Source organism: Peromyscus eremicus, chromosome X (genome assembly GCF_949786415.1).
Source record: "Peromyscus eremicus chromosome X, PerEre_H2_v1, whole genome shotgun sequence".
Taxonomy (NCBI): Eukaryota; Metazoa; Chordata; class Mammalia; order Rodentia; family Cricetidae; genus Peromyscus; species Peromyscus eremicus.
The window spans coordinates 53,214,593-53,229,929 of record NC_081439.1 but is presented as its reverse complement, the minus strand read 5'-3'; the positions used below and the strand labels follow the sequence as shown (position 1 = coordinate 53,229,929).

Below are 15,337 nucleotides of genomic sequence, written 5' to 3'. Positions count from 1 at the left end.
TTAACCAATTGGTGTGCTATTCTCTGGGGAAGACTATTTCTCCTGCTCTCAACATAACTATCAACATAGTTACTAGTATTTCTTTGTGTAGGGTTGAGCTTTCTCAACCTTGATCTTTCTCCTGTCCACTTTAACGAGTCTGTTGTTGTTGTCATGTTCAGCTCATGTTCAGGCATTTATGTTGATAAGACTTTATGGGTGTAGCCTTTGACATTACTAGGTGACACAATCTTACAACAAACTTTCTGATCCTCTGGATTTTAACAGTGTTTCTGTTCCCTCTTTCCCAATGACCCTTTAGCCTTGAGTGGAGGAGTTATGGTTGTAAATGAACCCATGGGTACTTGGCCCAAAAACTCTGCATTTTGATTGGTTGTGTTTTTCTGTAGTGGTCTCCATCTGTTACAAGTAGAAGTTTCTTTGATTATGTATGAGAATGACACTTATCTGTGGGTATAAGGACAAATATCTAAAATGTAGTTAGGGGTTACTGCTTTAGTAAAGTGGTGGTTGGAGAGTCTCCCCCAAGTTTCATGACTTCACTAGCCCTGGGTTTCCACTTCTGGGCATGAACAACTTATTGTTAAGTAGGGCTTAAGTCCAATTAGAGAATTATTGGTTACTCTTAAGGATTATGTGCCACTCTTGCACCCTTAGGGTTATTTGCCATGCTGATCATTTATGTGGTTCATAGGAGCCATATCTGTGTTGCTTCCCTCCTTTGGAAGCTTGTGTCTTCTAGTACCATGAAAACTGGTCCTCAGTGAGGGAGGATTTCGTGTCAGTTCCAGCAGAGGGTCTTCTGGGCCCAAATTTAATTTTAGTAGTATTAATAAAATGTTAAGTTATATATGTAGTAACTGTTAGTATTATGCCCAGGTTTAATACCTCTTCAAAATAATTATGACTATCATGTTTTAATGTTATTTCTTCCTCATTGAGATACAATTCAAATGTTAAGCATATTTACAGTAAACAGTTGAGTAGCATTTAGTACAACAGCAGTGCTATGTAGCCATCATTTCTAATTTCAAAACTTTTTCATTGCTCTTGAAAGTTAGTGTCATACCTGTTGAACAATTTGCCCTTTCCCTGGGAACCATTGATCTTTTTATTTTTCAGTGTCTTTTTTGTTGTTGTTTTTAGACAGGGTCTCACAATGGAACCCAAGTCTTGCCTTGAATTCATGGCAATTTTCCTGCCTAAGCCAACCAAGTGCTAGGAATATGGATATGAGTTACAAAGCTTGTCTTATTTCTGTCCTTGTGGATTTGTCGTTTCTTAATATTCTAGATCTTGATGACTTATATAGATGAGATTATGCAATGGTGGTTACTTTATAACAAATTTCTTTCATTTAGAATATTGCTTAGGAATTTCATGTACTTATTAGCATACTCAGTATTTTGTGTTTTATGACTGATCTAATGATGTCTGAGTATACTGTGAATATTCTACAAGGTCAAGTGATTGAACTTCATGACCACAGAGAATTAAAATGTTGCAGACCAAAGTCAAATTACCTTCGGCTATTTTTAGTTCTTTTAAAGACATTCATTGTCCACCCCTAAATCTAACTAATACCTTTGTGACCTTCTTAGTAAACTGTCAACTTCCTTCAATTCAAAAGTTAAGAATGTGATCAGATAGCATCTGAGGCCTGTAAAAGATTTCCCTTGTTTGGTATATCCCACCCACCTGATGCTTCCTCCAATGTATTTGAAGTGTGATGATTTATGACTTTCTCTGTTGTGTTATTACACTAACTTTCTGAAAATGTTACCATGTTGTAACTTGGCATTTAAAGTAACAAAGAATTTATATTCTTGGTCCTTGATCACTCATATTTGACTCCAGAATAAACTATTTCTTATTTCTTTTGAAGTGAGAGCTGTATTTTTGAATTGACACATCCATGAACACTTGAGCTATTTCTATCTGTCAGTGCTTGTGACTAGTCCTACTGTAAAAGTGTGCATATACTCATTTGCATCCCAGTTTTCTCTTCATAAAAATTTAATTAATCTATGTGTGTTGTATATGTGTGAGAGATATGTTTACATTTGTGTGAATGTGCACACGGATGTCAGAGAGGATGTCTGGCATCCTTCTCTATCACTCTACCTGATTCCCATTTTCTCATTGAACTTGGAGCTAGATTTCCAGACAACAAGGTCCAGAAATCCTCCTATGTCTATCCACTTTCCACAGTTCTGGGATTACAGGCACCTATGTTTATACCTGGCTTTTTATGTGGATTCTGGGGCTTTGAACTTAAGTTCTCATGCTTGTTCAGTAGGCATTCTTACCTGTTCAGCTCTCCTTCCTCCTTTCACTATGTATCTAGGAACTGAATTGCAGGATCACATAGTAACTCTGCATTTTGCTTTTTAAAAGACTCGCTAGTGTTTTGTATAGGAGCTGAACAATTTTATATGTTAACTGATTTTCTATATTCTAGCCTCATGTGTGAGAAATGTTTTCATTTGTTTCCAAGACCCACAGCCTGTTTTTAATTGGGTCATTTGTTTTATTGACTCTTCCTTTGTTGAGATCCTTAGCTCTGCAGAATCTTTATAGTTTTATGAGGCCCCACTTGTCAGTTGTTGGCCTTTATTCCTGAGCAAATGGAGTCCAATTCAGAAAATCTTTCCTACACCCATCTTGTATTGTACAACCTATTTTTTCTTAACAGTGTTTCAGGTTTCACATTGAGGTGTTTGATCCATTTGGAGGTTATTTTTTGTGTGTCATGATAGACACAGGTCTAATTTTATTCTTCTACATTGTTGACATTCAGTTTCCCCAGCACCATTTGTTGAAGATGCCATCTTTTCTCCAGTGTGTGTTCTTGGTATGTTTGTCAACTATCAGATGTCTGTAGTTGTGTGTACTCATGTTTGGCTCTTCTATTTTTCTTCCATTGGTCTATATGTCTGATTTTATGCCAGTCTCATACTGTTTTATTATTATAGCTTTATATTTTTTGAAACCTAGAATGACAGTCATTCTAGTATTGTCCTTTTTGCTCAGGACTGCTTTGGCTATCTGAGATATTTTGTGATTCTATGTGAATTTTAGGTTTTTTTTTTCTGTTTCTCCAAAGAATGTTGTGGTATTGTGGCTGGGGCTTTTATTGAATTTGTAAATTGCTTTTGTTGGCATGGTCATTTTCACAATATTAATTCTACTAATGGGTATGGATTTCCATCTTTTTATGTCTCCCTCAATCTCTTTCTTTAGAGATCTAAGGTTTTCATTGTAGAGGTCTTTTACTTCCTTAGTGAGGTTTATTCCTAGATATTTTCTTTGGAGCTGTTGTGAATTGGAGTGTGCCCATGATTTTGTGCATCTTTTTATATGCTTGTTAGATATTAGTATATTTTCTCTCCATTCTCTAGGTTTAGATTTTTTTCAACATGAATTTAAGTGGTAGGGTATGTATGAAAGACTATGAATGTAAGAAAAGTTATATTGGTAGAAAAATCTGAACCTTCAGGTAAATGACTTCATACATTGTGAACAATGCACCTGATTGTTAAATTAATGCACACTGGCTAAAACTTTGGCAAACATCTCATGAATTGGTCTGAGCCATGTTCATTAGAGCCTGCCACTCAAAATATAATGATAGTCATTTTGACTATTTACAAGGGATTTGCAAAGGTTAATATATGTAGTGATTTTTTGATGAATCAATTATTTAAATTATATGAATTTGAAGTCAAGCTGCAGGTGTGAGGAGTTAGTTATTTACTGGAGTGATTTTGGCAGAGCCTTTAGCACACAGTTCTCAACTGTGGCTTTGTTATTCTTCACAATGGTATTCTTAAATTTGAAGAATGTGCCAAGTAGCTGCAGGGCCTCATTATGCCTTTCATGTGTGTTTGGGATTTTTCGTGTTCTATTACAAGTACTCCTCTATAAAAAATATTGAAATCTCTTTCAGAAATATTAACAGTTTGAATTTGTGACATTCATTTAGACATGATTATTATATAAGCTGCAGTGTCTTCCTATTTTATTTGGATTTTAAAAGAAATTAACACATTACAGGAAGACTATAAAAAGTATCAGATGACGTAGACATTGTACCTACTTATGTGTATTGGATATTAGTTTTATGTTTCTGTTTATTATCTCTTCATACTGTGTATTTCTTTGAGAGTTTTATCTTTGCTAAGTACATTCTTAAGAATAAGGTGTTCCTTATAATGATTTCTGTGATATATAATGCAGTCTAAATGAATTTATATCTTTTTCTTCATTCTATCAGAGACCCAAGCCATTTTTAAGGTCCTAGTTTACTCCATTTAATTTTCATTTTCCTTCTTATATATGGACCATTACTGATGAATCTCTTATGTGCTGGGAAAGCTTTGGACTGGGCCTTTAACTTGATTAAGCAGTTTTTGGCTAAATCTGGGTATGAATGGTTACTTTTGTAGTCATTTGATTTCTATTGGCAGAACTGGAAAATGTAATAACCCTCGTAGGCTAAAAACTCAAATAAAAATTCAGTATCCTTTCTGCTCAGACCAAAAGGGACTTAATGACCAATATTCCAAACACAGCTATAGACAGTGTGGACAAGGAGAACAGACCAGATTTGGGATGGTATACAAGTTAGTTACTAATTCTTCCTTTTTCATCTCTATTGGGTGTCTTTAATATTCTTTTTGTGTTTCTCATTTCATTTTTTAAATTTACTTAATTTTAGTTAGTGTACTGGTTAGTTTTTTGCCTATATTCTTCTCTCATATATTACTGCAGTTTCCCCTCCCTCCTCTCCTCCTAGCCCCTCCCCCACCTCCCTTTTCCCTCAGATCCACTCTTCCTCCATTTCCCCTAAGAAAAGGGCAGGCCTCCCAGGGATATCAACCAAACATGGCGTAACGAGTTACAATAACACCAGGCACAAACCCTCATATCAAGGCTGGACGAGGCAATCCAATAGGAGGAAAAGGGTCCCAAAAGCAGGCAAAAGAGTCAGACATACTCCAACTCCTGCTGTTAGGAGTTCAGCAAAAGCCCCAAGCTAAACAACCACAATATGTATGCAGGAGACTTAGTGCAGACCCATGCAGGCTCATGATTGCTGCTTTAGTCTCTGTGAGCCCCTATGAGCACTGCTCAGTTGATTCTGTGGGCCATGCTCTCCTGGTGTCTTTGACCCCTCTGGCCCCTACAATCCTTCCTCTCCTTCTTCTGTGGGATTCCCCAAGTTCCGCCTAATGGGTCTCTTTGTATCTGCTCCCATCAGCTGCTGGAGAAAGCCTCTCTGATAATGATTGGGCTAGGCACTGATCTAATGAATAAAGTAGAATCATTTCATTGATTTTTTTTTATTTTTTTGTCCATTTGTGTTTGGTTCTATCCTAGGACTCTGGGATATGCAGCCTCTGGTTCCTAGCCCTCCAGCCAGTGTCAGGCATGGGATCCCTCTTGTGGAGTGGGCCTCAAGTTAGACCAGTCATTGGTTGGCCACTCCCACAAGCTCTGAGCACCACTGCCCCACTGCACCGTGCAAGCAGGACAGGTTGTGTGTTGTAGATTTTGTGGCTGGATTGGTATCCCAGTCCCAGCACTAGGACCCTTGCTTGGTTACAGAAGATGGCCAGTTCAGGCTCTATATCCTCCATTACTAGGAGTACTGATTACTTTTATTGTCAACGTGACACAAACTGGGGAACCTCAACTGAAGATTGACCTAGTTAAGACTGGCCTGGAGACATGTTTGTGGCATGTTTTCTTGATTGCCACTTGATGTGTATGGCTCAGCCCACCGTGGCAGGCACTATTTCTAGGGAAGTGGGTCTAGGCTGTATAAGTAAGGAATCTGAGCATGAGGCAGAGTGAGCAAGTTAGTAAGCAGCATTCCTCTATGGTTTCTGTTTAAGCATTGCTTCAGTTTATGTCCTGACTTCCCTCAGTGATGGACTGTTGCCTGGAAGTATAAGCCAAATAAATCCTTTCCTCTCTCAAGTTGCTTTTGGTCAGAGTATTTTATCACAGAAATAGAAAGCAAACTAGAACAGTTGGCATGCAAAATAATGGGTTTCATCTTGACGTTTTCATACATGGTGTTTTAATTTGCTCATTTTATCCCCATTACTGTCTCTTTTTCTCTTTGCCCCTCCCACTGTTCTTCCTTGCTCCCTTCATATAGTACTCCTACATATATATTTTTCTGCATGTGAGAGAAAACATAAACCATTTGTCTTTATCCCTCATTGCCTTCTCATGTCCTCTTTCTCTACCCTTTTCTCCTTTTGTGGTGTGTGTGCCACAAACAAAAGAAAACATGTTTACCCAAGTGGGACTTATTTCACTTAACATGATCTGAGGTTCCACCCATTTCCCTACAAGTAACATAATTCCAGTCTTCTTGATTTGTATTTACTTTCTAAATCTCATTGCATGTCCTTACCTTCCATCATTGGCATTTTTGAATCAGTGACTTCCCTGCCTCTGTTTCCATAGAGTGTCTCTTGGCAATCTTCTTTAAAATCTTCCTCTTTATTCAAGCTATATAATCATAGACCTAACCCTTTCGTTTTTTTTGCCAAGAGTAGAGAGAATAGGTCTTTGATTTTGTTGCTGAGGGATGTTGCTCAAGTCAAAAGCTTAAGAGCTCTCTTAGACAATGCGTTGCTTAGAAATCTCTGGTTCCAGGAAAGTACAACACAAATTGTATTTATAGACATTAATTTTTTAGGTAGTCATGAAGTTTAATCAAATCGACTTTTAGCTTAGGGGTGGTAATTTGCCAACTCTGAACTTAAGTAGGGAATATCAAAACATGTATAAATATCAGAAACATAATTTCACTAAGTAAAGAAAGTTTCAGAAGGATTCATACATTTTATTACCATTTGGGTGTAGTTTAATGATCTGAAACAAACAAAATAGTGTGCATGTATGTGTTTGTATGTGTGTGTGTGTGTGCGCGTGTGCATGTGTGTGTGTGTGTGTGTGTGTGTGTGTGTGCAGTGTATCACATGAATCATAAATACTGAATTCCTGTAACTATTGATAGTGATTGTCTCTGAGTAGAAGGGAATTGGTGCCTAGACTGGATCAATTTAATCATAGTAGTTAACTTCTTCAACTTTATGATTAAAGTTTAAATCATTTAACAGAGTGATCTGGCAGAAATAGGTTATGAAGGTATCATTAGCTTGATGCTTTAAAAAAAGTTTTTCTCTGTATACTTGAAATATTTTACAGATTAATAAGACACACATCATAAATCAAACAAAGTATGTCTGTAGATTGAATCTGACCCCGATGCCATCTTTACCACCTTGCTGTTTATGGAAGCAAGCATTCATTCTCTGTGGTAGAAAATGAAGTGTCTTTATGTCAACAGGTTGGAATCTATTCCATATGTATCTGGAGGCTATTAATGTAATAGCAGTTCAGGATGAGTGATCTGGATTTTAACCAACATGTAAGCTGGTTTTCATCAACCTTTATATATTTACTTCCCTTTGCAAAATCATTGCATAACTTCTTGACAATATATACACAGTACAGTTACTTCTTTATGACCTTGTTTTCTATCATACTTAAATTAAGTTTTTATTCCCCTCGTGGCTTCATGGGACTCATATGCAGACTCAGCTTGTTCTGATTAGATCTAATTATTTCATAATCCAATTGACCACTTCTATTCATCATGGAAGGCTGTTTTCAGATTTGCCGCTGGCTATGTCAGCACTATGTTAGAAACCCTGGAAAGCATTGTGCCTTTCTAATAAATAATATGATGTTCCATAATCATTGTCTGTCTTGTGCCAAGATCAAGACTCAGGCTTTTCTGTTAACCTTGAACCCACTTAGTTATGAGTTATGAAATGATTCATATAGTGAACCGCCAGAGGGTAGAGATTTTATTTTATTTACTATATATTCTTAGCTCCTTGAAACAATTTTTGGAACAGAATAACTACTTAATATGTGCTGAATAAATGTGCCAATAATGACGTTATTCTTGTCAGTGGACACAATTTTACTGTGGTTTCTAGGGGGATGTGGAACTAGTCTTAATGCAGTTTAAATACCACAGTGAGAGAGGGAAGCTTTCAGAATTCCGAGTTTGTGATTAATTAACTGGGCGTTTCACCTGGTTTTGTTCTTTCTTTAATTATAATTTGATTTTTTGATTTCCCAAAGTTTCCATTTTATTTTTTCAAATTCTGAACACTTAAACACCAACTTGTAGTTTTTTTTAATAACTGAAATGTCTCTGTGTATCTGTGTAAACTTTCTTCATATTTAATTCCCATATCTGTGCTTTGTCATTTCAGTGTTGATTTTAGCACATTGCACCCAGTCATCATTGCTATAACGTGCTTAGTTAGTTGTCTTTCCCAAAGATTAAAAGGAAATTATATCCTTCCTCACCAAGTTCTGAAAATATGTCTCTCATATACCTTGAAGGTCTCCAAATCTCCCTTCAGGTTTGGTAAATAGAGAAACTAGCAAGACTTAGCATGCAGTTATTCTCATGGCTGAAATTTATTTATTATGGTCAAAACACAAACCAAAATTAGAAAAGAGGAAACGTGTATGTAGTAGAATCTGGAAGAAAGAAGGCACAAGTTTCCAGGAGTCTTTTTCTAGTGGAGTTCCCTGAGATCCACTCAGTTTCTGTAGTATTGGTTGTGATAGACACCATACTGCTTTGTTTGCATGGTGAGATAGCCAGAGACTGATTTGCTGAGACTTTTATCAAGGCTGGTCATGAAAGCCACTTCTGCCTAGCACATCCTCAAATTTCACAGCCTCAAAATCAAAGCAAGTCTTCAGCATAAACTCTACTATACAAGACATCCAGACACAGTGAGCCACTTTATAAATTCAAACAATGTTGGGGACCCTTGCAAATTCCAAGTTCCAAGGGTCCACCTTGCAAGGAAACCTTTCTTAGAACAATGATCTCAGGTCTGCTTTGTTAACTTCTTTCTGAATACTACATTAACACAGTTATTTTGCCTAGGTGATTACCCCCGTAGAATGAAGCTATATTAACATGTTGCTTGTCTACAGGCCAAAACCTTGTAACTACATTGAAATTTTCATAAATAATGTAATTCTAAGCAAATGTGTCATGTTGTAACTCTGTCCAGGGCCATGTTCTCATGCTGTCAAATTTCTCTACCTGGAAATTATTGTTACTTTCTAACTGCTAAAGGTAAAAAGTAGTTCTCTTGCCAGCATTTTCCTTTCAGATAGTCTCAGTGTGACTCTGGCAGTGGCTCATCTCTTACCCTTTCTGCTAGTGACTACATCCTCACTTCGCCATGTTGTCTCACCTGTGGACAGGCCTTTGTTACCATTTTCCGTAGTTGAAGAAATTCAATTTCCTTTTGTTGTTTCTTGGTATGTTATGATCCCCCTACACCGGAAGTATCTTCAGTTCTCTATCTTTATCACTGAACATGGCTGGAATCCTTGCTCTGTAATCTTTGCTCTAGAGTATCATTCTGAACTACTTCCTACTCCGCCATAGACATTACTATAAATATTTAGCATATAATTTTTTAAAGTTTCTATTGACATCCAGAGTTGGTTAGTTTGCCCTCCTTGCAATTAGGTTATGTTTGAGAAGTAAGGTATGCCATCAAAGAATATTAAAATATCTTGTTGTTAGCCAAGCATAGTGGCACACACCTTTAATCCCAGCACTTGAGAGGCAGAGGCATGTGGATCTCTAATTTTGAGGCCAGTCTGGTCTGCATAAGGAGTACTGGGACAGCCAGGACCACATAGAGAAACCATGTCTCAAAAACAAAGCAAAATAAAACAAAACAAAACAAAAATCTTCTTGTTTACTGAAGTGCACTTGAGAGTTCCAGAATTTTTCTAAAGATCACACATTTCCTTAGTAGAAGAGATCGTTCACATTTTAATCCAGGGTAAAGGAACTTACCTGGAAGCGAACTTTGTAAACTTACTCAGAAAGTTTATTACATGTTGAGTCTTCAAAGATAAGAGAACACAGAGCATACCCACTCACAATTTTGGAGAAACTAAGCAATTTAAATTTGAATAGATACTAAGAGTAGTGAGAAACTCATCAGAGTTCTGAAAATTGTGCCATTTCCATTTGAACACTTATTATTTTTTATTACACACACACACACACACACACACACACAAAGATAATAAGATTATAATTACACCATCTGCCCTTCCCTTTCCTGCTATAATCCCTCCCATTTACCCCCTTGATCTCTTTCAAATTAATGACCTCTTACTTATTGTTTCAAAAATACATACATACATACATACATATCTACACACACACACACACACACACACACACACACGCACGCACGCACGCACACACACACACACACACACACACAAAACCAAATGCATAAGAGAAACCTTCTCAGTCTTTATAATGTTGCATGTATGTATGTTTTCAGGGCTGATCATTAGGTATTGGAAACCAGTTAGTGTTCTCTTCCCACTTTGAGCATTCCTCAAATGTAGTAGTAGTTAGTAGTTAGTAGTTAGTAGTTCTTTGTTTAGGTTTGAGGCCTTTTGAACTTGTCTTCTTCCACCAGCATAGCTATTGTGTCAACCCTGTTCAAATCTCAACAACATAGTGACCGAAATAACACTTGATGCTTCAAGGAAATGAGCTCTCACAGCAGACTTCCTGTTCCTCTGCCTCTTAAAATTGTTTCATCCCCCCTCCCAAACTGATCCCTGAGCCTTAGGTGCAGGAGTTGGGTTATAGATTTGTCAGTTAGGACTGGGCTCCACAACTCTACATTTTGATTGGTTATGGTTTCTGTAATGGTCTCTGTCTGTTGCAAAGAGAAATTTTTTGGATGAGGGGTAAGGGCCAACACTTACCTGTGGGTATAAGGACAAATATTTAGAAAGTTAGGGATTAGGCCAGAATAGTAAAGTCGTGGTTGTAGGTTCTCCTCCATGACCTTACTAATCTTGGGTAGTTGACCAGGTTTCTGGTATCAGGCATGATTTCCCTCCTGTTGAATAGGTCTCAATTTTAGAGAGCTGTTGGTTACCACCAAGGCGTGCTTGCCACTGTTTCACCCTTAGAGTTATCCTGACATGCTGGGCATTGCTGTAGTTAATAGACATAATACCTGGTAGTACTATTAGTTGTTTCCTTCCTTGCATACATGGTTCCTTCTTGTACCATAAAAGCGTATGTGTGAAAGAGGCTTTCAGTTCAGATCCATTCCAGGTCTTCTGAGTCTTGTGGATGAAGTACATGGTGCCTTTATCAATAGGGCCTTAACTTCCACCTCTGGGATCAGTTCACCAGGTACAGCAGCAATATCCTCTAATGTTTTGGGAATCTCACAGAAGCCTCAAAAGAGGGCTTCTCCTGCCTGGCCTTAGGGTTTTTGTTGGATAGTCTGTGGCTCTTGGGGGAGCATTGTCAGCTTTGATGGGAGTATTTCATTTAAACTGTATGTATTTTGATACAGAGTTTTATATGTGTCATAGGTATTTTAGGTATATCGTTAATAGTATGATTCCTTAGGCCTTTTCTGATACCCTTTCTATTATGTTACCTTCCTCCCTCCTTCTTCTGTATTTGCATCCTCCTTTTAGACCTGTCCCTTCCTCAGATCACTTGTGCCCTGCTATTCACCTTTCTATTATTACTCCTTCCCCGTAATGGTATTTTTAAACTTTCTTGATTTCTGTAATTACTCCAGATTATGTATATACTGACATCTGAAGATTTGTAGCTAGGAACCTCAGAAGTGACTGTTTTTCTTTTATGGTTTCTTCCATTTACCTGCAAATATCATTTTTCTTTACAGCTGCATAGTATCCATAGTAAATATGTACCATGTTTTCATCATCTGTTTTTTAGTTGAAGGGCATTTAGGTTGTTTCATTTTCTAGTTGTTGTGAATAGAGCAGCAATGAACATGGCTGAGTAAGTATCTATGCAGTAGAATGTTGAGTCTTTGGGGCATATACTGAGGACTTGTGTAGTTGGATCATATAGTAGGTTTATTTTTAGCTTTTTGAGAATTCTGCCCACTGATTTTCAGAGTGGACAGACCAGTTTACAATCCCACCAACAGTGAATGAGGGTTCCCCTTTGCCCCACATCCTCGCCAGCTTTTACTGTCAGTTGTGATCTTTGCCATTATGACTGGGTAAGGTGAAATTGACATCTAGGTAAAGATTTGTTATGCCCTACTTGTTTTCTGGGTGTTCTCTTCTGGAATCTATAACCCGAGTCCCTAGACAGATAGCTACTAGACAACCTGTATTCTTTTGTAGGGCTTTGCTATATTGAGATTTGTTTTGTTGGAAGTTTAATTTAATTTTTGTCGGTTATACATGTATAGATGTTTTTCATTTACAATATCAGCTGAAAATTCTAGAAGTCTAAATCCTAATTCACTGAATGTTGTCATTCAGCAATGTAGCACTTTGGTGTAAGGGTTGCATTGTAGTTATATTAATTGGGGCTGGGCACCTCATAGTCCTCCTCAGCAGTCTCTCTCTCTCTCTCTCTCTCTCTCTCTCTCTCTCTCTCTCTCTCTCTCTCTCTCTCCTCCCCTTCCCTCCCCTCCTTTTATATATGTTTTCTGATGATTCCTTCCTGCATTTGTGGTTTGACATTTATCATTAGTCTTAAGAAATTCTTAGTTGTTCAGTTCTTTATCTTTTCTGTTCTCTATTTCTTTTCTTTTTCTTTCCCGTTCCCTTACCTTCCCCCCGACCCCCCAGCATTGGGAATTGAACTCAGGGCCTCACACATGCAATAAAAGCATTCTGCTACTGAGCTACATCCAAAAATCTCTTTTATCTTTCTTTTCTTCATGGTGATTCTTAACACATGTATATTACAACTTTCATAGCTTTAGATTCTCTGTTTCCACTTTTCATCCTTTTTTGGTTTGTTTTTTCATTGTAGAAGTACCTATTGGCATTTCTTCAGATTCACTAGTGTTTGTCTCAGCCATGCTCAGTTCTTAAAGGCATTCTTCCTTCCTATTACAGTGTTGTGAGGTTTTGCATTTGTTTTTATGCTTCCTTAGGTTTTGTATCTATCTCCTGTTTATCCATCTCTTGTCTTACCCACTTTTGTGTATTATAGCCCTTAACATTAATCACAGATGTTTCAAATTACTGAGTTCATATTTCCAAACTCTCCATATCGAAGTGTGGTTTTTATGTTTCTTCTGCATCTTTAAGCTGTGTTTTCTGACATTTTGTAAGTTAGACATGATGGAATAGATTAAAAAAAAATAATGGAGGTGCGTGTACCTTTAGTATGAAGCTTTATGTTTGACTCAGGTTAAGTTTGTGTTTTTGACTTTCCTCTATCTTTTGTTTGCCATAGAAACTTAGTGAATTGTCAGAATGGGTACTGTTAGTATGTAGAAGGATGTGGTGGTAAGGTGTTATGGGAGGGGGAAGTGTTCCATCACTCACGTGATTCTTTGCTTACTCTCCCCCTGGATTGTGACTTTTCCCAGTGCCTTTCAGTTTATTTTGGATGTTCCCTGTAAGGAGAGACAGTTTGGGTATGGAGTTGAATGTTTTCTTCAACTACCCACTTAATTTAGATTGTGGTAAAACTGTAATACTTGGAGTACGGTAAAATAGTTTCTGTTTAGCCCCCAAAAGTTTCTGTTCTGGGTATATGGTTAACTTTCTTCCACCTTTACTAGAAGCATGAATTCATAAGGGAATTTTTCTCAGAGTTCTACTCAAGGTAAAACCATTAGGGAACCCAAACCTGTGATGTTCCGTGATGGGATTGGGCTACTCAGTTTTCAACTCTGAAACTCATCTATATTGGGTCTTAGCAATCTTTTCATCTACAGATTAGGTTTCCTGTGCTGGTAATGAATGTTTCCCATGGTGTTTCTGCTCTGAGCTTCTGCCGGAAGGTGCTGACTCTGTGCAGCCTAGGTGCTGACTCTGTGCAGCCTAGGTGCTGACTCTGTGCAGCCTAGGTGCTGACTCTGTGCAGCCTGTTTGTTTTCCCAGTTTGGCAGCAGCTCTTTCCTTCACCATCTCAGAACTTTGGTAATCTACAGAGTGGTTCTGTTGGTTCAGCGTTGCTTTCTCACAGGGTGTCTGGAAGTGATAATTTCCAAATTTCTTACATACTGAGCCAGCATGCAAGATAATTTTTGAAAACTGAGAAGACTTCTTTTTGTAAAGTTTTGGTCTCTTGAAAATTTATTAGAGTAGCCATCTAAGTAATATATTTCATTTTTAAAACAGAAGGTAACAGGTAAAATCTGTTGGAAGATTATTTTTTGTTTTGTTTTTTCCCTTAGATCCAAAATGTCCAGGAGATGTCGATTTTCATAATAGTGACTGGGACATTAAGACAATCACAAGCTCCTTAAAATTCTACCTCAGGTATGCTTTACTTCAGTTGGGATTTTGCTTTTCATGATGGCTGAAATTTGTCTAGGTGGAGATTGGAGTTGAGGTAGTCTCAGTTTCAGAAGCTTGAAAAAGATTGCTAAATAAAAGAACAGAAGAGAGAGGAAAAATATGTTTTATGTTTGTCTTTGAGACAGGGACTAACTATGTAGCCTAGGCTGGACTGGACCTTGATACAATTATCCTGCCTCAGCCTCCTGAATGCTAGAACTATAGACATGGCCACCACCTCAAGTTCTAGAAAACCTATCATTAATATGAGTTTTTAATATAAAAAGCATTTGTTACTGAAAACATATTTTTGAAAAAAAAAACACTATTCTTTAAAACTGTCCTCTTCATGGAAGACGGTTGTTTGGCTCGAACTGTTTTGGGGGCACTCAGGCAGGGGGATCGGGATCTGTCCCTGGTGCATGGGCAGGCTTCTGGGAATCTGGTGCCTGTGGTGTGACACCTTGCACAGTCTTTGTGCAGTGGGAAGGGGCTTGGACCTGCCTAGGCTCAGTGAGCTGGGCTCTGCTGAATCCCCATGGGAGACCTCGATTTGGGGGATGTGGGGATGTGGGGTTGCTTGGGAAAGACGGCTGGGGGGTGGGAAGAGGGAGGAGGGGGGGTCTGTGGATAGCATGAGGAGTGAGTAGAAAATTTCTTAATAAAGAAAAAAAGCTAAAAAAAAAAAAAAGAAAAGAAATCAGGACACAGGTGACACTATCATAGAGAAGAATTTGAAGTTAGAGGACCTGGGTTCAAATCACAGTTGTGGAATGAGACAAGCCAAACTTGAATGATTGAAAGCTGCAAACTTGCTTTCCAGGGTTGTTAGCATGAAATAAAAATGTCAGTTCCAGCCAGAAACTTCAATATTTAGGAGGTAGAATTGCTACAAACTCAAGACCAGCCAGGGATATGCAGG

The 15,337-nt window shown here is 37.9% G+C and overlaps 1 protein-coding gene across 1 annotated transcript in view; it reads left to right on the top strand.

Annotated features, from left to right (window-relative positions):
* The window catches only part of Ophn1 (oligophrenin 1), a 348,861-nt gene that overhangs the window by 264,340 nt on the left and 69,184 nt on the right, over nt 1-15,337 (top strand). The window contains exon 16 of the mRNA XM_059250481.1: nt 14,313-14,397. Coding sequence (XP_059106464.1) covers nt 14,313-14,397 — 85 coding nt within the window. The remainder of the gene's footprint in view (nt 1-14,312; nt 14,398-15,337) is intronic.